Source organism: Diadema antillarum, unplaced genomic scaffold (genome assembly GCF_040938485.1).
Source record: "Diadema antillarum isolate AM-2024a unplaced genomic scaffold, OU_Dant_1.0 scf00000122, whole genome shotgun sequence".
NCBI lineage: Eukaryota > Metazoa > Echinodermata > Echinoidea > Diadematoida > Diadematidae > Diadema > Diadema antillarum.
The window spans coordinates 1954431-1978806 of record NW_027271011.1 but is presented as its reverse complement, the minus strand read 5'-3'; the positions used below and the strand labels follow the sequence as shown (position 1 = coordinate 1978806).

Below are 24376 nucleotides of genomic sequence, written 5' to 3'. Positions count from 1 at the left end.
GCTGTTGTCATGTCGTTATGTTTTTAACCCCAGCCTGTGAGCAAGTGGTGACGAGGAGTTTCCCCGTCTCAGCCCTCTCCAAGGAGAAGAAGATTAACGTCACCAACATCGGCAACCTCTTCCACCTGGACCAGTTCCTCTCGGAGGGCATCCAGCTCCGGTCGAACACCTTCCAGGTCGGTCTCTGAAAAAAAAAAGGGGGAAGAAAGCCCTAAAAAGGACAACAATGGACCGATTCTGTAATACCCCCATTCCACAGGGATTTTTTTTTTCTCATCAGTCACTCATGGGAAGCAAAGTTTGTTGCTTCTGGCTACCCACCGAAGTGTATCGGATCGCAGTCTGATGAATCTGACTTATGTCGGTCGACCATCAGGTCAGTGTCAGACGAGTGGCGCGTGGATCTTCAAAGGATGATCTTGCCTCATCGGATCTCCGCCCAACATGTCTGACACTGAATCGGTAGCCAACCAACACAGGTTAGAATCATTGGATTGTGATCCGATACACTTTGATGGGTGGCCGGAAGCGATAACCTTTGCTTCCCACAAGTGACCGATGAGAAAAAATCTCTGTGAAATGGGGGTATAATTCATCACAACTTTAAAGGCATAATTTACCATTTGCAGATGAAACAAGAACCCAGCGTCAGTGCTTTAAGATAGTTTTAAAATGTGAGTTAGGGATAGAAACAACCACTGTAAAAATTTGAATTGGTAAAATCGATGTTAAGTATTGTTAAATATACAAAGTGTGAACAATAGTTATAATAAAAATGTTTCCAGACTAAACCGTCTACAGTCACGGTTTATTGAGAAAAATACAGATATCTCCTTACATTTTAGGCTTTGTCGTGAAAATTGTATATGATAGGATGTTTTGTGGTACAACACACCTACACATATATGCATTAAATGTCATATCTTGAAATTTTTCTAAAATCACTGTTCCCGAAGGTAAACGGGATCTTTAATACATTGTATGGATGTTTCTTTTTCTACAGTCTAGTAACAAAGCATTTCATTCACCTGCTTCCTCCCATTAAGTTCTGCAGGCAGGAATTCACTTAGTTGTTGCTAGGTAGGGCAAGCCTCAGGTAAGCTTTGTGGTTGGTAGGGCAGCTTTTGTGAACAAAATGTGCACAAAATCAGAATACATTACAGAGCTGGTCTATTCTGGACCAGTTACAAAAGATATTCTGAGAAGAAAGAGCAAAATTTTGCCAGCACAACAGTGGAAATTTGAAATAGATTTAAATTGGAGAAGAATTAGGGAAGTTATGAAGTTTTGCAAAAGTTTCGGAAAGCAGTCCCAATGCATCACCAGACAGGCGGCAAAGGTGTGAAATAATCATTTGGCTTGGGAAAGCTAGCCAGTCACATGTAAAGATTGGTTGAAGCTTGAATTATGTCTTTCCCAACCAATGGAGGGTCTCTATATTCATTTTCCGCTTTTGTAACAAACTTCGCAGCTCATGAAGATAGTGTTTGACGCGGAGGTGAGCCTGGAGCGGCTGGAAACGTTCCGCAAGATGTGCAACAAGCTGCGCTACCCCCAGACCATCTTCCACACGTTCGCCTATCCCCGCTCCCTCATCTCCCCGGCCCTCTCTACGCAGATGAAGCACAAGGAGAAGAGCGCCACCTTGAGGTGACTAGCGTACAGGGCTGTATGTCAGTTGCATTACATTTGCTCCCATGAAGTATGTGCACGCTAAGCCAAGTGTAAATTCCACCCCCAAACTGAACCCCAACCCTAAGTCCTTGGAGAAATTAAAGGGATCGTATACAATTTTGTAGTTTTGCTTGAGACCTAATTTCAGGTTTCTGACATTTTTTGGTGAGATAATGAGAAACCTCTTATGAAATATGAAAGAGCATGTAATTCTATGAGGAATTCAATGTTTATTTGATGAAAATTGGTTTTGAAATGGCTGAGATATCCAAAAAAGAGGGATTCTAATAAAGTGTGGGACCCACACTTTATTACGATCGCTTTATCTTACTTTGTTTTTGGATGTTTCAGTCAATCCAAACCCGATTTTCATCAAATAAACATTGAATTCATCTGAAAACGGTATGCTCTGTACTATATCATAAGTGTTTTCTTGGTATTTCGCAAAAAGTTAAAAGCCCAATTCTCATCTCCACCAATACTGTACCATCCCTTTAAGACCGGAGCAATTGTCGCAGGAGCAAGTGTTGCATCGCCTCAATGTCATGACAGTGCTTTTGTGCATCTACACGTTGTGTGAGGCTTGTACCAGCTGGGCATTTGTCTTCTCGTATTTTTCAATGGAGGGAGTGGAGATGTTGGAGAATGGAAACCCAATCCACGTTAACTGTAGTTTATTATGGGGGCTGTCAAAAATGTTTCTCTCTGAAGATAGATAGTAACTCTGCTGTCATTAAAATGTGGGGCTAGCAGGTTAGATTTGCAGACATTTATATTAGCTGTTTATGGAGCTGCCAACTGGTAAGTTTCAATCGTATTTACACTGTATGTTTTATTTTTCTCATCAGAATAAGAAAACGTGTGTATAGGAGGAAAATATGATTTGTTTGTATTTTTAGAAATTTCATTTCAAAATGTCAAAATTTATAATTTTCCAACCAATATTTTTAATCTTTTTTTGGGGGGGTCTTGTACTGTATATTAAGATATCATTTGATCTGCAACAATTGGCAGCTTTATGTTTACACTCCTGCAATGGAATGGTCGACCATTACTTATGGTACAAATGCAGGTACAATGTGTATGTCTAAGGTGTACGTAAACGCGCTAGCCATTCTGTTACCGCCTGCAGAAAATTTGCCACGAAAACATTCCTGCGAGGGGGCAAGAAGTCGGCGTCCAAGATCTCTCGCAAAGACAAGTACGTCCTGCCTCCGGGGGCCTCCCGGCTGCCCGTCGCCCAGGCGGCCGTGACCACGGCTGCCATGACGTCAAAGGAGGACACCCTCACAGCCAGCATGGAGAGCATACGGACGGACAGTCGGCCCAGTAGCGCCCTCTACGACGACGACGAGCAGCTGTCCAGTGAGTAGAGACGTTGCGCAATAGACCTCCCTGTCGAGTTGCAATTTTATTGATGGTTGCAATTTTATTGATGGTATCATTGTTGTCAGTGGCCCAAAGTTTACAAGATTTTGAATTAAAATTCTAGATATAGGATTGTTACACACATTTGTTATGTTTTGTTAATTGTTGAATGTCGCATGTGTTCTTATTATCATTGAATACAAACATTTGTCAATATTTCATTCATGCATGTCTTTGTATGACTGTTTTGACTGTTGTGATTGAGTTTTTCACCTGTAAAGCATCTTGTCAGTGTAGTCTTATTAAAGGAGAGGAGACCTAGGATTCCAGAGGGCACTGTTGCATGGACTGATACTGTTAAAAAAATGCATCATTTGCCACGTTCAGAATGTCTGAATATAACCACTTTGTATATTTAGTATGTCCAAAATTATTGAAATAATGTCAATTTCAGTTCGTTTCTTTGATTTGGCTGGTGTTTCAGGCTGGTTTCGCCTACCACATACGAATCTTACAAAAACAAAGTTTTGCTTGCTAACTAATTAGGAAACTTACGTGTAAATACATGATCTCCTGTGATAGAAATTCAAAGAGCATTGTGGATGTTAGTAATGAAGATGTCCATGATCATTCAACAACGCCCTCTTGAGTCCGGGGTCCGTGTACCTTTAATGTTTCTATAATGTTGTATGATATGCATGAATGAGTTTGTCTCACACTGTCATATGTTGCCTTTATATGGCTCCCAACGTGCCCTGGATACAATTGTGGGCAGCATCATCATCACGCAAACTGGTTGATGTATGCATGTCCGTATCCATATCAAACCTATCCTTCTATTCAGTCTCTATACTCTATTCTGCCAAAATTTTCTTGTGACAAAGGGAGTAAGGACATTTGATTCCTTTTTTATTTTTTTTTTCTTCCTGTTTTGACTTCACTTGTGAGGATTATGCAATACAAAAGCTCACAAACACATATTTGAAGGTAGAGATCTGACCCGACGGCAAACATCGGCCAAAAACTGTAGGTGGTAGGCGCTTTTTTCCAACTGTTGAATTTAGTTTTAGTCCCCTCATCAAAGGCCACGTTCTCCATGAATTTTGTGATGGGACTGCTCAACAGTAGCTGCTCCAGGGCTCTTGCAGACATTTCTCTTCTATTGTTACAGATGTATTTCTAGTGAAAACAAGATATTTGCCTTTCTCAGAAGTAGGTCATATTAGGATATACACATACATGAAAATCACATCGAATGTCCTCTTTTTCATGCTAAAAGTGGAAGAAAAAAGAAGAAGCAGTGGCCCACATAAGAGTCACGCTGTAATTTTGCCAGAGCTTATACGTACAACCTTACCTATTTTAGTCTCCCCCCTCCCCACTTTTCTCTTTAAGGTAAACGGTATAAAATGTTGATTAGGCAATGGTTTGGTTTTTTTTTTCAAACGAGATATTTAACAGTGAGGCCCCCTAAAAGTTCTCATTTAGCCTTTGTACACAAAAATATAGTTTGTCAGGAAGTAAAAGATAACCCTTGTCTCATCAAATTGCAAGTAACAAAGAAGAGCTCATTTGTTTGTGTTTTGGAAGTGACGGTGCTGAGAATTTGAAATGAAACGAAAGTGGACATCTTTTCATATACTTCGACACAACTGGTTTGAATTCCAACTGCATTTAGAGTGGCTGATTCTTCCACTTTTTATGTAAATTTCTCTTTTTTTTTTGTCCGTGCGTTTTCATATAATTGTCGTATTGTGCCGTAAAACATCTGTAACATGCGTTGACTTCCATCACCCGTGTAGGTATGAACCTTGAGAGTTTAAATTCTAGCTGAAGTACAGACCAAAATAAGGTCAGCTACATGGCAATTGCTTGTGGGTAGTAAGCAAGTTTCTCTCAGAAAGTATATCTAAAAAGAAAAAAAAAGAAAAGAAATTGAATCCAAACTATTCATCCCTCCAAATGCTGGTTACAGATAAAATGTTACAGTGCATCACGTTCATCATGATCATGTTTCTTCGTCGATAGGTGTCTCGAAGAAAGTTATATTTTATGAGTTAATAGTAATTCACGATGGAGATGGAGCCTGAACTTTGAGCATTAATCCCATATTTGATGATGCGTTTCTCTTGATTATTAAGATGTAAGCAGAATCTATCTTGAGTGTTCAAAATTTGTATTCCGTTATGGGGAAAAAAAAATTGGGCATAATTATCATATTGTGCTGAAAGAACAAAATGTGAGCACCATTTGCTTTCTCAACATTTGCAGTGAAAAAGCAAAGAAAGCAGTATAGAAGTTTTGGTGAGTTTTGTCACACTAGAAAGTAAAAACATGAAACAGCAAACAAAAGAATAAAGGAATGCAGGACAAGTTTCTTGAAATACGATTCCACATCCTGTTCAAGTTGACTGTAATGAATCGAGTGAATCAAGCCATTAAACAGAATTTATTAAAGGTATCTAGGTTTCATCAAAACTCGGATGTCAAATGAGCAAGTGAAAGATCAGACCCAGTAGCATTGGGATTCTTTGGTTGCCGATTCGAATCGCTGCCCACAAGGGTTCATGAAACAAAACAAACAACTCACGAAAAGCACCATACAGCAAAGATGTGCCCTGAAGTGAAGGCTTGAAATCTTTGAAAGCTTTTGTGGCGATAGAACGTTGGGTAGTAGAAGGCTTTAATGATGCGCCACATATTTCTTTCTTGGGTATGTATGTGGCCCTGAAAAGGGCCTACCCACTCTCGACGTTTCTCTCGAAAACAGCAAGAACATGCTTGCCGAAACGTGGTGGTGGGTAGGACCTTTTCAGGGCCACATACAGTACATATCCATGAAGAAAGAATATGTGGTGTACCATTCAGCCTTCTACCACCCAACGAAATGAACGCTTATCAGTAACGGTTGAATCCAGTTGAGATTCTTCAGCTGTGTGTGTACTTACATAAAGATCAGTGATAAAGTTGTGGATGATTTGTTACGGGGATATCTCAAATATATCCAAGCCAGGCCAGCCTTCCGATTCCATGGTATCCCCACACTACCAGGGGGGTGTTTCATCAACGTTTGTCGGCGCTGACAACTTGAAACAGTCAGTGACCAGAGCATCTCAGCCAATCAAAATCAAGGATTTTGCTGAAATTGGTCAGCGGTGACAGTTGTCGGCGCTGACAAGCATTGATGAAACACCCCCCAGGGGACCGTTTCATTAAACTTTTTGTCAGTGATTTACACTGACAACTGTTAAAAGCTACTAAAATCCTTAAGTCTGATTGGCTGATAGCAAATTTGTCGGTGAAAACCTCCGACGAACTCGTTGATGAAACGCCCCCCAGGTCTTTAACCATGATGTGGAATCGTATATAAAAAGAGAGGAAAAATCTGAACATGGATTACTTCTCGCGATGTTTTTGTAGAATGTGAAAATGTCATGTCTCTCTACTTTGACTTTTCGACAGACATTCGCTTGTCTTCGTTCCTGACTCTGGAACGGGGCCACGCCGGACTCCACCTACCCCAAGGTCGATAACACCCTACCCACCCTCGTTCTTCTTCACCCTTTTCTTTCTCACCAAAGCACAGACTAGTAGTTTAACCATATACTAATCAGTCAGAGTCAAAGCTCTCCCCCAAACAATTAGCATTTCTTTCCGTACATCATCAAAAAAGAAAATAAATAACCAAACAATTCCGCTCCTTTTGTCTACTTATTCTGGGCATTAAAAATCTACAATTTGTATACACCGGTGTTGTGAAATATGCAATTCTTGATCCCAAAAATTTTATGGAGTGCTGACATGGCAGCTCTATTATGCTATTAAAGATAAGCAATGATTTTTTTTTTGCAGTGGTATATGCTGCTCATGCATGATGAAAAAATTACCTCAAATCGGCAACATCCAAAAAATTTGCACAGAGCATTAGCAGAGCAATTTGCCCTAGATTTTCTTCTGTGTACGTCAGGATGGTCCAAAGCTTGAATTTTTAGCATGTTGCAGGGAAAAACCCCAATCTTCATATTGTCTGCAAGTATCATGCGAGGAAATCACTCATAATTATAAGTGTGACGTGTGATACCCCCTGAGGCTGGGGTAGGGCATACTTGCAATTCCTTGAAGTTCTAGGGTTCTACTCTATTTAGTCATTTAAAAAGTATATGTGTTAACATTTCATCATGTTGGATGAGCCGTAATCCAAAGAAAAAAAGAAAGAAAAAAAAAAACAACTTGTCAGCCAGCTTCTTAGTAAGTTCATGACCACATTTGAACCATTGGCAAGTTTCATATTTTTAGCAGTTGTCTTCAAGTTTGTGGCAAAGCTGCTCATGCGTGATGAAAAAATTCCTCAAATTGGCAATACCTAGAATCAGATAAAATTGAGGACGTGTTTTTTTCAAGACATCCTGCTAAAGTTAACAAGTCCCTGTGACATGCTAAAACCAACCCCTATTGGACCACCCCGTTGTAAACATATGGTACTGAAACATTCTACAACATTATGAGTAGATTATGACAAATTTTATATGTAATACGCTGTTCATTTTCTAATAAATAATCAATATCATTCAGTCTGTTGTATTCCATTTAACAAAAGACAGAATTTTGTGCAGTAGTGTAAGATGGAGAGTATTTCATAATTCAAAATGCAAAAATAAGTCTCACCAGGGATGCAAATTATCATTTTAGTTCTGGAGTGGACATACTCTACCGGTATCTTTCTTTGAGCTATATATCATTACATTATTACACAGAATGAATACTTGAGACTTCTTGACAAGCAGCGACATAAGTGGGAAATCACACCTAACTTGAACAGAACTTTTGTCTTTGCATTCATTGATCTTTCTTCTGGCTCTTCGTAAAACCAACTTGAAATGAGCTTTGGACATGATTTGTTTGTAAAACCTATCAGATGTATTCAAAAGTGAAATATTATTAGATCTCTATACCCTGCCCTCAAGCCCTCTGCTCTACTACTACTACCACCCCATTGGCAAAAACATTTCATTCATATTGGTTCTGAGGCTCATTAACTCAAATGTATGCCATACCGCCCTCTGTTGTTCACTACCATCTCAGCCCAAATCAGAACAGTATGTAACAGCATGGCAAGCCTCTTATGTATTATCCATTGGCAAAACATTTAGCAGCCATCACAGGTGCTTGAGTTGTAGCAGGTATCTTTAGTGATGTCTTTGATTGAAACTTTAATTTTTGCAGGCATTCACAAACAATCTTCATTGTAAATTTTGGAGGCTTTTGGATATGTCAGTGTAAATTCAATGAAAAGCCATAAGATTGAGTGTATATTTAAGTACAGTGTAGCTAGGTCCCATCAAAATATTCCATTTCAGCTTTATGTATTGATATCAGACCATAGACATTAGATTGCAAGCCACTATTTTAGAAAGAAAGTTGAGATATTCATCAATAATCTTCTGCTTATCAGTATACGTCATTAGGCTTGTCATTATTATATTCTACAGCCAACCATGTGGTACAACTAACAAATGTAGCGTACTTTGTGAAAATGGGGAACCTAATTCTAAACCTAAAGGCAGGTAGAAAATAATTATACAATGATGTCTATAGGCAGAAAAAGCTGCTTGCAGCAATTTTGCAGATTAGAAATATAAATTGACAAACGTGACAGGTGTAAGTAGATTTCAAGATGCTTTGAGCGACTAATCAGTGATTCTTTTTTTTTTTTGAAGCGGAGAGATACTAAACGCTGTCTGTTTATCTCATAGTCAAATGGTCGCTGAGGCGAAAACGACCTTCGTCCTTCGTCAATCCTTTGCAAGGTGAAGTATGGCGACAATCTTGACGAATTAACGGCAGGAAAATTTCGACTCTGCTCGGAAGCACTGCACCGTCGCTTTGTTTCTGTTTAGTCTTTGCTTTCCTCATCCGTCCACTTCTTTGCCACCCCCGCTTAGCTTCATTCCAGCTCCTGTTGGCGTTAACAAAGCTACGTGAAGAGTTCATCTTTTGCTGGATCAAGACTAGGATCAAATGCTAATACCGACACATAATAATGTGACCATTTTGCACAACACACAGTGCATCATCATACATTGTATACAGTATACAGTGAATGTTTCATAAGGTTCTTATTTTCGGGAATGTTGGGAGTCCGATGCTATTTGTGAATTTAAAGACACACGAAAATATTAACTCTGATCCCGACATGAGTGTGACGTGCTTGCACACATACATTTCTTCATCCAATACCTATTTTATTCCATGATCGTCGAATTTAACCACTCGCGAAATCGTCAGGAAGTCCCCATTCGCGAAATGTTAGAATCGCTAAATATATGGCATATACAGTATACTATAAACTGATAACTGCCTCACAATTGTTTTTTTTTTTTTGGGGGGGGGGGGGGAGGACAGCTGAGTACATCTTGCAAATAGCACACAAAGCTCTCGGCCATTTTTGGTGGAAGTCAGGTGTATCATGCTCCACCCAATGTTGCAAGCAGCAGCTACGCATCAAGTATCTTTTGTATTAAAACTGTGCAGATTTTACACACTCAACGCACACATGCGCGCACACATGCATACCATAGGTTGAAAATTCTAACAGTCACTTTGCCAGAGACAAAATGATTCACGGCTATGGCAGTTAATGCTCATCTTTGTCTGTTTTGGTCTGTTTGTCAGTACAGCTGTCTGTCTTTTTCTACCTACTTCTACATCTATATCTGTATGTATTCATCTATCTGTCTATCTACAATATTGTATCTCTCTGTCTATGTACAAATATCTGTCTATCTGTCTTTCTATCTATCTATTTATCTGCCTATCCATATATCTACTATCTATCTATCTATATATCTACTATCTATCTATCTGTCTGTCTATCTATCTATCTATCTATCTATCTATCTATCTATCTATCTGTCTACCTGTCTATCTCTATCTATCCATCTATCTATATACCTCACCTGTTTGTCTATATTGTTCTTCTGTGATATATGTCTTGTTCTATCTGCGTACATGTCTATTTAGATATAAATATATCTCGAAATCTTTCTATCTGTCTCTGTGCCTTTATCTTTTTCTCTCTGTGTTTCTGTTTTTCTTCTCTGTCAATTTCTGTGTAATCCATGTTTCACCTCTTTTTTTTTTTCTTTGCTTTGTTCTGCCTTGCTTCTTTGCATATAATGCAAGCTCCTTGGGCTAATCGCAAGTTTAATTCATTTTTCTCATCATTTTCATCACCATAGAGATAGTAACCTCATATCCATCATTTTTGCCATTCATAATAATGCCCATATACTTCAATATTCTTACCTGTCTATGATAAAAGAGTTGGTAGTTTAGTCTCCTCTTGTCTCTTGCTTCTTTTCTGTTCATGTCCGTTTCAGCTTTCTTCCCCTTTTCTACCGTTGGCACAATTGTATGCTCAGTACCACATGCCTGCCATGATTTTATATATATTTTTTAACCTTCACAAAGTGATGTGTCACACAACAGGCCAGTCACACAGTGCAAGAAGCATTACATGCTTCATCCCAAAGAGGGCGCCCTTCTCTTTTATCACTCTACGTGAGAGTCTAGCTTTAATATGTGACAGGACTCATCCATCAGACATTGTCACAATTCAGCAAAATTTTAAACTTTTATGGTCATGCTGCTGGTCACTTTGGAATGTTCACTGACCACACACTGGATCATCAGAGCTTTCACAAAAATATTCCCTCAGATCCTGATAAACCCCTTTAAATGCCACTGACAACCCCCTGCAAAGCTGGACCATACTGTAAAAGTGGATATTTTCGTTTGAGTAATTTTTCGCGCTTGGCGGCACAGGATGAATTTCGTTTTTTGTTGTTTTTTTTAATTCCACAGAATCAGGACATTAGTTACCAGAACATATGGCATGCAAAAATATTTGCATGCTTTTGTGTTCATGCTACGTAGCTTCTGGTTGCACAAAAAGCGTGAAAATTTCCACACCGTGAAAATTTCCACTTTTACAGTTTTGGGAGCAAGAAATAAAGCGGGTCACACTTGTTCCTAGAATGTTTTTACCCTTTTTGTGCCATGGTCATCTGACAGTATGTACAAGTAGATGTGGTTTCAATTTCTGCGCCAATTGGTACACACCGCATGCTAAGGCTTGGAAAAACAAAAAGTAAGCATGCAAAAGTTCCAAGTTTCAAGTCTACCAAGTACAATGTATGCATTTTACATCTTGAAAAAATACAGCATCAACAAAAATACGTCAAGCTACATATGATATATCATGGTAGTATCTGTCACTGAAATACAATGTGAAATATTATTACACAAAATAGATGGAAGGAAGGTCAGATGACATTATATCAGCTGACCGAGGCAGGGCCTCATATTCAGCTGGAACCAGAAGTTTGTTATTACTCATAAAAGTGAATGCAATAATCTTACTGGTACACATCTTTCCAGTGGCATCCAGAAGCATTAAAAGCAAGGCTAAGCTGTGCCACGAATTCTGCAAGTTGCACACCAGTGCTGCAGCATCTTTTATTCACATTTTGTACATGTAGAGCGTACGCGAGGTTGTATCTGTTGTAATCTGCGATCTTGCAAGGCTGTTTTTTTTTTTTTGTTTTTTTTAGTTGTTGAAGCGGTTATATTAATGACAGAAAACAACGTAGGGAAATAAGAAATACGTAAAAGGGTTATCTTCCTTCAAGAAGCAAAGGGTAGTTGTTTTCCATATCGGATATGTTGATACAATATGATACATTGCATGTGTTACGGCCAGTAACATCTAAAGCATGTTGTTCATTTTGTGTGATGTCGGTCGATTCGCGAAGTTCACTAACAGAAAGACACCATGATGATATGTATTGTGTACGCAGCAACCTCATGGGTAGAGAGATATAATGTACTGTAAAAAAACAGAAATTTTCAAGTGCATATTAGCTTTGCAAATTTTGCGAGAGCCAAGATTTGTAAAATTAAAATGCTCGCAAATGCTCTTGTCTTCACTATCTGCATTGAATGCCAGTGGCAGTTTGCGAAAAATTTCATGCCGCAGAAAAGGCCGTTTTAGCTCCAATTCAGGAAAATTTCCGGCCACTTTTCTACATTTATATTTCTGGTCTTATAGTACTGTACATCATGAAATAGCATGTGTATGTGGAATGTACTGTTGTTGCATATAAGACATTTGTATAACCAAGTGTTTGCCCATCACCCAGTTTGTTTTTGTACGTCGAGAGATGGTTTTGAGATAGACGTACTTTAGGCCATATTAGCATGCTTTGTCTAAAATGTTCCTATGTCTAACCCCTTGAATTACTGTGGTACAGTGTAGTTAGGCAAAACAGAACTAACTCTATGTAGGTAAATTCTGTACATCTATAGACCCATTTGTCGTTCATATTATTTTCAGATTGTTGAGTTGTTTTTATTTGCTGAGAGAAGATAACTGTAGTTCTTCCCATTTCTAGACATTCTTACATGTTACATGGAACATTTGTGATGGATGTTTTCAGCATGGCAAGTCTGTCACCTTTTAATAGCAACCTACCTGTGTCCCTCTCTTTACAATTTATAGCTTATCATTGAGTTTGCTTCTTCCTTTTATTTTCGTTTTCTTTTCTTTGAGTAATTTCATGCAGTGTAATCCATTGGAGCTTGTTAAAACTTGTGTTGCAAAGAAGATAATGTGCAGTACATGCACAGTTGTATATTCATCTAGATTCTGTCTTTAGGATTGGGTTGTCTACAGTTGAAAAAAATAATATTTCAAGATATGATTTTTTATTATTTTGTTACTGCTTACTTACAGAAAATGCCTGACATTAAAGCAATTTTAATGCTCAAAACTTGAAGCAAAACATGTTCATTGCTATTAAATGGACAAAGTTAAATGCTTAAAGAAAAATAATTGGACTTAACTTTTTTTTCAGCACATTTTTTTTTACATCGGCAAACTTTTCATGTATATTCACAGTGCACTGAAATTCATTCCATGCTAATAATGGTTATGATTCTTTTGCTTCGTGTAAAACATTACAGTGATAATTGCTATTGTTTCTTTGTAGACTCTAATCTGATATTCAGAGATCAGTGCACAAGATCTTCTGAAAAATCTGCATTTTATTTTCAGAATTGTACACAATCCAAAAGGAACTAACCATTCGCTTTGAAAAATTTCATTTCACAAGCAACCAATTTGAATCATTTTACATGTGTCTTTCATAGAAAGATACGAGTCATAAAATGCAAAACAAATACAACAAGATAAGAATATCACATGAAATATGCATTCATTTCAGAAGAAACGATATACTGTAAAAGTGGAAATTTTCGCGGTGTTGAAATTTTGGCGCATTTCGCGCAATCAGAAACTAGCGGGAAAATAAAAGCACGCAAATATTTTTGCTTGCCATATGTTCCTGTGCGTGATGTCTTGATTCCGCGGAATTAAAAACACGCGAAACTCTTCTCACCCGGCCAAGCGCGAAAAATTAGTTGCGCGAAAATATCCACTTTTACAGTAGCTGTTAACAGTCACAACTTGGAGGTAATACGTAGTTGACACGCATCTGTAAATTTTGCAGCTGAGTTTGGATTATATCTAAAGGTTACTGCAAGAAAATGTTACCACTTTTAAAAACTCGGATGATCATTACAAAGCTGTCTTGAAATAAACCTTGGTGCATACACTTTCTTATTCATTCACTTTTAGTTTTGCCAGTGATTTTCTCAATTTTTCAAGAAATTCTCTTTTTGGAAATCAGGGTCTACCATGTGAGGTCTCGTTATGGAAATTAACAACACTTTTGATGTACATTGTAGCAGTATGTATGATATGCAATTTGTGCCTTTATACACAAGCTGGTTTTTGTTTGATACATCAAGATGATTATCGAAAAAGCACCGTCACTCGTACAAGGTACATTACTAACCTCCGTTTGTAGCCATTTTGGTATTCCATATTTCCTATAACACATTTGACCGAGAAGTTTGGACTGGTTGAATGTACATTTCAATGCTCATGCAATGAAGTAAGTTCTTTACTAAGCATGTATTACTCATCTACATGTTCATCCAAATATGGCGGTCACTACGTTCTTGGTATTGCCAACTTTATCATCAAAAGTCCACGCAGTCAAACCGGCAAATTCATCAAGTGTTTGTTTAGACTCTTTTCCCAGTCATTCATTTGGAAATGTTGGATAAACAAACAAGCTGTTCACTGTGGTAACTTTGTAGGGCTGGCAAAAAACTTTGATTTCAAACCCAGCCCTTTGCAGTAGCTGCAGTGAAATCTCCAAGATTTAAACTTGAAATTTTTCTTCCGTTTCAACAGTCATCGACGAGGGAGAGGGGACATCAACCCTGAAGCCAAACGACGTGCTGACTGTTGACAAACTGGCCGACAGGCTATACGTCCAAGACTACCAGCGCCTGGGACTGGGGCTTCTGGGTAATGGCGCCATATCGAGACCAAGAGTGGGCGACATGTTCAAGATCTCGGAGGTCAACATTAAGTTTGAGGTGGCGAGAAGGTATGAGGGGGCTCCACAGCTAAGAAAAAGTACACCCTGTTCAAAAAAAAATAATGATAATAAATAATAATAATAATGATAATAGAAATGATAATAATAATAATAATAGAAATAATAATAGTAATAATAATAATAATAATAATCATGATAATGATAATCATAATCATAATGAATAATAGTATTGATAATAGTATTAAGAAAATAATAATATTAGTAATGATAATAATAAGAATAATAATAGGAATAATGATAATAATAATAATAATAATAATAATGATGATGATAATAATGAATAATAATATTAAAAATAGTAATAGAAAAAGTAATATTAATAATGATAATATTGATGATAATAATAATAATAATAATAATGATAATAATAATAGTAATAATAATAATAATAATAATAATAATAATAATAATACATTCTGCTTACTTAGCCCATGTTACACTGAAGTCTCTATGCGCTTTACAACAATTCCTGTATATGATAACAATACAATGAGAAACCCCTTGCCTGTCCCAGGCTCTTAGCTTTTAAACTTGCCAAGCTTTTTCATCAGCATTCAGGACAGTAGTTCATCCTAATCTGACCTATGTGTACATACATTGTACATTGTAGCTGTAGATTAGTAAAGCCCTCTAAGGTGTAGCAATGTGCCTCAGTCCAACAGGAAGGCCATTGGGACACTATAGATAGTATGGGTGCGTTCGAACGCTCTAAAGCGAACCAAAGCGAACTGAACTAAAGCGTACTGTACCGAACTGTGCCAGTCTTGGAGCGTTCGAGCACTCTGTCGAGAAAGCGTACCTCACAAGTTGTTTTTAGAAAAGGTCATGCATTTTTGTAGCAAGAATGCCATCCACCTGGCGCTTGAACAACTTACAGCTGTCCCGAACAGAGAGAATGATGTCTTTCCATTGTGACGTATGCGCATGATACGCGCATGCATTACAGTGAACTTTTGGTACGCTTTGGTACGCTTTTGGAGCACATCGGGAAATGGTCCACTTTTGGCTCGGTACAGTACGGTACGGTACACTTGAGGAGCGTTCGAATGCTCCTCTGGCGCGGGTACGGTACGGTACAGTTCGCTTTAGGAGAGCATTCGAACGCACCCTAAGGATGTGAAACGATCTTTACTCGTTGACAACAAGTATTCAGACACACGTGTCAGTCAGCAAAGAAAACACTCCTGTATGCGTGCCAATACACAAACTTACCATATTTAATGGTTATTTGTTATCTTGTTGGTACATGTACAACGTACTGGAATAAAATACTACTTTTTCCAGGTCTCCATTTTGTCTTGTTTTATAAATTGTTCCCTGGTTTGTACAAATGTAAAGTGCATGTAGGTATCATACAGTATAACCTTGTACTATTCTTTCGTCAAACTCCGCAACTCTCAATAAACAGAAACAGTTATGGTCTGGTTTTTAATACGTAAGTCTCATTGATGAAATGATCAGATATGTTGCTTTGATGTTATGATTTTGCATACTGTCTTAATTATGGAGTAAAAATGATAATTACCAGACACAAATTGGCAATGAACGCAGCATGGAATGATATTACATTAGTGAGTGCAGTCCCTGCACACTTTATAGATTATCCACGTTTCAACTTCTTGTGCCAATCAGGCAAACACATCTTGAAATGATGGATTTTGGTGTTACCAACTTCAAAGCCAGGGTCTTTGCGTTACTCAGTCTGTATGTGTGTGTGAGTCAAAGAATGATTGTTTGCTTATAAGCAATCCTCCTGTCATTTGCAGCACCTCCCAATGAAATGATTGTGACATGAAAAATAGACTCGTGCCTTATATTATACTCATAATAACAACTGTAGTACATTGAGAATGCATGTGTTTATTAATGTTCTTACAATTTTCCACACCTATTCCGGCTATTTTTTTTTTCTCCACAGTTACCCGGCACTGATTGTGGTACCGTCAGCACTCAGCGACGACAGCATCAGGCGTCTGGCCAAATGCCACCGGCACGGGCGGCTCCCGGCCATCGTCTGGCGGCATACGCGGACCAAGGGACTGCTAATCCGCTCCAGCGGCTTCCACGGGAAGGGCGTGATGGGGATGATCAGGGGCGCCCAAAACCAGGGCTCCAGTAAGTTTGCAAGCATCAATAACTCTTCACTTCTTGAGGGAATCTTTACTGTTGAAATAACCATTTTGTCAGTAGAGAATTGGCAATAGTGAATTTACTTTTTATGGCATATCTGTCCTGAGAGAAATGCTATCTATAACTCATTTTAAAACTATTTTAGTTTGTGTAAAATCACCACCACCATCACCATTACCACCCTAACCACCACCATCATCATCATCATCACCACCATTACCATCACCACCATTTTCATCTTCATCATTATTATCATCATCACCTTTACCATTGTCATCATTACCATCATCATCACCATCATCATCATCATCACCATCACCATCACCATCATCATCACAACCCGTATCGTCACCACCACCATCACCACCATTGTCATCACCACCATTACCATTGTCATCGTTGCCATCACCATCACCATCATCATCGCCAGCATGATCACCACCATCACTATCACCAACACCACCATCACCACCATCATCACCATCATCAGTATCATCACCATTATCACCACCACCACCACCATCACCACCATCACCGTCACCGTTACTGTCACCGTCACCGTCACCCTCACCATCACCATCACCATCACCATCACCATCACCATCACCATCACCGTCACCATCACCATCACCATCACCATCACCATCACCATCACCGTCACCGTCACTATCACCGTCACCGTCACCATCACCATCACCATCACCACCATCATTGCTTTCAAGACCATCAGCATCAGCATCATCAACACCGTCGCTATCACCATCAACATCACCACCATCATCATCATCACCATCATCACCACCATCGCTATCACCATCAACAACATCACCACCATCATCATCATCACCATCATCACCACCGTCGCTATCACCATCAACATCACCACCGTCATCATTATCATCATCACCACCACCACCATCATCACCATCACCATCATCATCACCATCATGATCACTATCATCATTATCTTTTCTCTGTCTCCATCAATCAACCTCCATCTTCTTCTCACGGCTTTGCCCCTGCTCTTTCTCTGCTCCGGCAGGTGCGAGTGATTCGGGATCCAGCAAAAGCCTGGAGCAGGAGAAGTACCTGTCGGCCATCGTGCTGAACACACCCTATGGCAGCTACCACAAGAGCGACTCGCTGGTCAGTCTCAACGCCATCCTGCCCCCCACCAGCTCGGGCGAAACACCGGACGGCACGCCGACAATCAGCCCCCGCAAGGGGCAACATGGGAGTGGCACGCTGCTGCAACGGGGGTTCCTGCGGTCCAGCGGGGGGTCGAAGGCGTACGGCACCTCCAAGCCAGGTGAGCTGCAGTGACAGCCCCCCCCCCCTTCTTGATGACCCTACCCAACCCCCCTTCCAGTCCTCCTTTATTCCCTTCCCATTCTAACCCCCCCCCCCCCTCCTCATATTCCAAAACTCTTGCCCAATGTTTATTTAGGTCTTGTAACCCTCATCCACCACCCCTACTCTCCTTTCTGCTCCCTCCCACTCCCACCTGGCCCCTCCCACCTCCAACCGGTTTTCTTTCATTTCTCACCCATCATTGCCCTTCTGGAGGCAAACTTGTCCTTAACCCCTCTTGTCCAACTTTCTTCATCTGCAGAATTTATAATTTGCTCCAACACAGCATACATATCCTGTGTAGCCCAAGGGAAAAAGTCAAAGCAGAGATGCAGATAAACAAACAACAAACACGAGCTCAGTCGCCTAATTTTTGGTGCTGTTCTGTTACCTTTATTTATCCTTTTGCCACTTAATGCCGTATTTGTGGTACATATATTGTATCTGAATTTTGCATTCTCCCTTATACATGTATATGTTCCTGCTTCATCCATTCCCTTTCTGCATTATTACTTGCTTTCCACTGTCTTTTTTGGTACCAGTGAAGCCTACAAAGATTATGCCAGAGCAGTGCGCTAATCCGTTAGCAGCACCTAGGGGTTCCTTATCAATGCCGATCTCATGCTCACTTTATGGGGAAAGCAATAACTTTTGGACCGTGTAAAGAGTTATGATTTCTTCGAATCTATACTAAGTCCCCCACATGAATCACAATCGTTCGATTGATTTCAAATCCATCTACAACAAAAAGTTGCGACTGGTATCAGCCACAACTTTTCAGACTGAGGTGATTACATATTCTGGTTCTGTAAATCTGAAAATCAGATGCAGGGAATAAAAAACGATTGCAAATTTTAGGTAGCTATGAAATTTGCAAAATAATCAGTCTCTCTTCACATCTGGATTAGATTGACGAGATATTACTCTTTACCATGAAATTCATGGCAAGATCACTGGGAATCTAGATTTGTGAAGATACTACCAAAGTCAGGTATTATACTTTTTTTTTTTTAATAGTATGAAAGCAGCACAATATATACAGATTAATCTTCTCTTGAGTTTGATCTTTTTACCAAGAAAGGTCCTTGCTATTAATCTCAAGTTGAAATTAGTCGTGGCAAGTTTTTATTATACTTGAAATCGATTTCAGTCACAAGTTTCAAAAGACAGGGCTCCCGGGAGATTAGATTTGCAGTGTACACTGTGTGGTGATACAAGCTTTGATAGTGGTAAAGAAAAAGAAAACATGCTCAGGCAAAGAAACGTGTGTATTGATAACCTCCCCGCATCCTTTAGGACACACATTGGCACAAACAAATGCACCCCTGCTGGCGTCCTTGGTGGTAAGGGTATTCTCCTGAGGGGTGGTTATGGGTACCTTGGCTGCTGAATGGCCAAGCATTGCTTCTACCAAACCTCATCTGTTTATTTCTTTTTACAACTTTTCATGTGAAATATTCTTTCCTTTGCAAAACTTTTCATGTGAAATATTCTTTCCTTTGTGAAACTTTTCATGTGAAACGTTCTTTTCACACTCTTTCTTCCATCATTGTATATATATTTCTGCGCATTCTTGAAAGTTTTCTCGTAACGTCATAACATTGAGGCACTTGTATATACTGCCTACTTTTTTATAAGCATCAATTTAGCATTGATTTTAAAATATCAATTCACAGCCAAAGAGCATTCCATGTTTATACTTTTCATGTTTACCCGTAACAAGTTTCTGTCTAGGAATCTATTGGATGTTATGCCAGCAAAGATATCTGTTTTCTCTGGCTTCAAGAAATATGTTTCTGTCTCTGTGTACTGCACTTTATTAAAAAGGGAGAGCAGAAATGCTTAGGCCATAGTCCTCTTTGAAAGAGCAAAACTTTTCAAACTTTATCAATGCCCAAAGTGGGCCCCTTTAACACAGAAGTTTCAAAAAAAAAAAAAGAAGGAGAACAAATTGCACTTTGATGTTTAAGGACTGTTTTCTACGTCTGCCACGCCCTTGAACCCCTCACTGCACTGTATTACCCTCCCCCTTCCCCCACACCCCTTTGTTGTACCTTGTGGTTTGTGTTCACATTCTTAAATGTCCAATGTACTTTTTCTGCTTCTTTTCCCCCCTATCTCTTCTAACTCTGACATTCTTTTTCCCCCCTGCTGGTACAGGTTTATTTGATGTAGGAGTAGCTACGCTTAGAAGAGGTACAGTGTGGATATTTTTTTTTTCAAAATAACATGTCAAAGTGGCTGAGAAAAAAAAAAAAATGGCATCATAGAGTAATAAAAACCAGTCAGTTAAGGTCGGAATGCTCTGTAGACAGGTACTAACTTTTGGCAAGAGGGCATTTGGTCCTATCTTGGGTAGAAATACCCGATGCCAATCCTCATTAACCCATTCTTCCCTCTTGAAGACCCGGTAGTGTTGGGAAACAAGGATGGCCCGACTGAATCCACCTTCATCAGCTGCCGCCAAACAGCGTTAAAGGGATCGTATAGTTTTGGTTGAGACCTAATTTCAGGTTTCTAACATTTTTTGGTGAGATAATGAGAAACCTCTGATGAAATATGAAAGAGCATGTAATTCCGTGAGGAATTCAACGTTTAGTTGATGAAAATTGGTTTTGAAATGGCTGAGATATCCAAAACAGAGCGATTCATTTAAGTGTGGGACCCACATTTTATTATGATCGCTTTGTTTTACTTTGTTTTTGGATGTTTCAGTCATTCCAAACCCGATTTTCATAAAATAAACTTTGAATTCCTCTTAAAAATGGTATGCTCTGTACTATTTCATAGTGTTTTCTTGGTATCTCACCAAAAGTTAAAAGCCCGAGTCTCATCTCCACCAATACTGTACTATCCCTTTAATTCAAAAACTATGAATAGCACAGGCCTCCTGGTAGGTGGTCAGCAAATATGTGCATCAAAGGGTATCCTTATCAGTATCGGTCCACTCAGTCAAGATTCTTCGGCTGTGTGTGTACGTATTTGCTAACATAGTAGATCAGTGATAAGGCTGTGCACAGTTCCATCATGGACATTCTTGAATACATATTCAAGCTTGGCCAGCCTTCCCCATTCCATGGTATCCCCACACTACCGGGTCTGAGATGAACCATCACTAACAGCAGCGGCTGGAAGGGTTCGCGGTACAAGGCATGAAACCCGTCTGTCATATCCTGGGGAATTTTTTTTTTTTTTTGCAGAAATCATCATCTTTTCATCCTGAAACTGGCGCTTCATAATATCACATCCTATCCTATGTTTGAATAAGATTACAGGTTAGGCACATAGAACTGGTTTGAATCATAAAATCTGTGCAAATTCAGGAAAAAAAAAAATCCTGATGAAAAATTTGTCAGTTGAAGAGAAAAACAGGAGCTTTTGTCTCCTAAGATGTTTTGCCAATTTTTCAATCATTTGTGCTTCTAGCAATTTAACAAGTTGATGCAGGAATTCATTGTGTTGAATAAATTAAGAGTCTTTTTAAATTTCTGGAATGGAATAGGTTGAATCATATGTGATCAACTGAAAAGCCCTCATGAGCAATATTTTTTTGCGTGTATGCATGTCTAATATACAAAATGCTAACAACATAAAAAGCAAAATTATAGTATTAGGCTTTAGCTCCCAGTCACAGAAACATGGTTTCCTATCTATCTACCACTACCAGTATCACAAAAGTCTGCCCCCCTCACATCAGTTCTTATTCCTATTAAAGGCAGATGCATTCATATTTGAACATGATTTAACCCATTAAAGACAAGTCCTGAGTATTCTTGAGTAAGTGTCTATGGGAAATGCATGTTGTAGCAAAATCAGCCCGTCGTCAATGGGTTAATTAACACATTGATAAACCACAACAAAGCAAGAAAGGAGAGAGCAACTCTCCATGACGTTGTATCTCAAATTGTGGTGAAACTCTTTTTTTGGATTTATCGTCAGATGGTTAGAAAAAGATGTCATGTCCAAATCCTAGCTGTCGTTATATACCCCCAAAATGAAGCCACTATGGCTTGTCAAAGGAAAGGCAATCCCATTTGTTTAGTGCTTTGGCTGCCATGTTTTTTTCACTCTCCTGAACAACTGACATTTTTGAGATAAGATGTTTTGTCTCCCCAAGAATGACATGTATCTGACACCAAGCCATAACACCTGCACTGAGGCAATGCTTTAATACGCTGTACAATATATCTTCAAATGTAGACTAAATTCATTTTCCTTTGTTTCATGCCCAGCCATCATGCATGCAAGAACTTCATGCGGTACAATTATTCCATTGCTGCTATACTGGACAAGCTTTCTGTCTACAATTTGGCTTCACATGCTGTGTCATATTAAAGTATTTAAGCAAGGAGGTTCAAGAGAATGGAGTCACAACTGTGGTATTTCCTTTGAAGTCACGTTCGATGCCGCCACTCGAAAGTATTTGAAGCATGTGGCAAACTGGATCTGCCGCGCAGATGGGAGGACAATTGACTCATGTCTCATTGCATAATCATCAGCCACTTTCTAACGAAAATATGTCTTTGTGATGGTAATTACTTTTCGCCATCCCTACTTATAAAAGATAGGTGGTATATAATGGTAAAGACACGGGGATGCGCGAATAGAAATTGCGCAAAAAATGATGAAATGAAAATGAAAATTACTCGACTGGCCGTGCCCGGCCACTAATCTGATATCTGTTAATATAGAATTATACTCGAAGATTTTTTCATATCAGTTTTATTGGAGGAATTAAGTGGAAAAGTGATAAAACCGGCTTTCCGGGAGGGTACAGTTTTAAACACTTTCACATGATACAGCTCTGATTTACACTTTTGCACATATTTCTTGAAGGGATTGACCTTTGTTTAATGAGCTTTATCATTAAGTGAGATTTCATTTCATTTAATAGATAAACAAGCAAAATATAGCCAGCATTAAGTTAACGTTCAAAATTAATCTTCAGATTGCTCAGCAAGATGGCGGCATCAAACCCCGTCACCAAAGGCACAGATGCACCTGTGGAATTCTTTTGTACATCAATAGAAAAGTGACAACTGTTTGAATAATTACAGCCAGTTGGAACTCCATCTCTTTAACCTCCTTGATTTAAGTCATTTAAAGACTGTTTCAAAGCAAGGTATAGACCCGGTAGTTTTGAAAAACTATATGGAGCTGTAGGCAATGCCATGGGGTGATGGTGATGGTATTATTTACAATATTCAATTTATTTTCATAGTGATTTTTATTATGATTTTTACAGTTTATGTATTATCATTAGTAATATTGTTATTGTTATTATTATTATCATTATCATCATCATAAACGTCAATTTTGGTTGTAGTTCTTATATTAGATATGAACGCATCTTTAAACTAGAAAAGCACTCCGAGAGTGCAGACCTCCGCCAAGCAGCTGATTTCCACCCAAACACACATGCTGAATATCATATGATTTTCCCAACTGGTAGCAGCCTTTTGTTTACGACATCAGCTTCTACAACTGCGTGGTACCTCGCGAAAGCAGAGCACATGCTTCAGAGCGCGTATGCAAACCTCAAATACGTGCAGCTTGAACTCACTAGTTCATTGACCCTACACTGTATCTGCAACAATCTTTCAAAATCCATAAAAATTCCCAGATCACAACCAAAATGTAGTCATCTCTTCCTTACGTCACCAATTTTTCGTGCAAGTTTCATCCAAATCAGTCCACAACCTTTAGAGTTATTTTGCTCATAGAAAAACAAACAAACAACAAATTAACAAATAAACCAACACCAAGGAATATAACCTCCTTCCTTGGCGGAGGTACAATTTGTAATAACACAGATAACACAGGAAGAAAGCCATTTGATCAAATCTTGTGTCATTTTTTTCTTTGGTGTCTGTACTTGCCAGGGCTGCAATGTATCTCCACCTGAAGAACTAGAAATCCCTTCAAGTCCAAATCCTATTCCTTTTTTCAGTTCCACAACCCATTTCCCTTCGTTTCCGACACCTTTTAATCCCAATCCTAATCCCCTGAGACTTTGATTGTGTGATTGGATCCAAAGGGTATGACATATTATGACATGGAACACGATCAACTAGTGCTTCATCAAATGCACATATCTGTTTGTTTGTTTGTTTGTTTGTTCGTTTGTTTGTTTGTTTCCATCTGATAAAGGAGTACATGTCATGCAGGATGCGGGATAGTGATGCTATTACCATAGCAATGAATGTTTGTGTATGTGCTTGTGTGTATACATGCGTGTGTGTTTGTGTGTGTGTATCCTTGTCTATCTTTGTCTATTGTGCTCATATGTTTATGGTGTGTGTGTGTGTGTTTGTGTTTGTGTT

The 24376-nt window shown here is 39.0% G+C and overlaps 1 protein-coding gene across 1 annotated transcript in view; it reads left to right on the top strand.

Moving 5' to 3' along the window:
- LOC139720138 (myotubularin-related protein 13-like) overlaps window positions 1-24376 on the top strand; it is a 125232-nt gene that overhangs the window by 73256 nt on the left and 27600 nt on the right. The window contains exons 20-27 of the mRNA XM_071631509.1: window positions 34-176; window positions 1472-1650; window positions 2807-3039; window positions 6505-6567; window positions 14363-14561; window positions 16492-16688; window positions 17746-18012; window positions 20214-20249. Coding sequence (XP_071487610.1) covers window positions 34-176; window positions 1472-1650; window positions 2807-3039; window positions 6505-6567; window positions 14363-14561; window positions 16492-16688; window positions 17746-18012; window positions 20214-20249 — 1317 coding nt within the window. The remainder of the gene's footprint in view (window positions 1-33; window positions 177-1471; window positions 1651-2806; window positions 3040-6504; window positions 6568-14362; window positions 14562-16491; window positions 16689-17745; window positions 18013-20213; window positions 20250-24376) is intronic.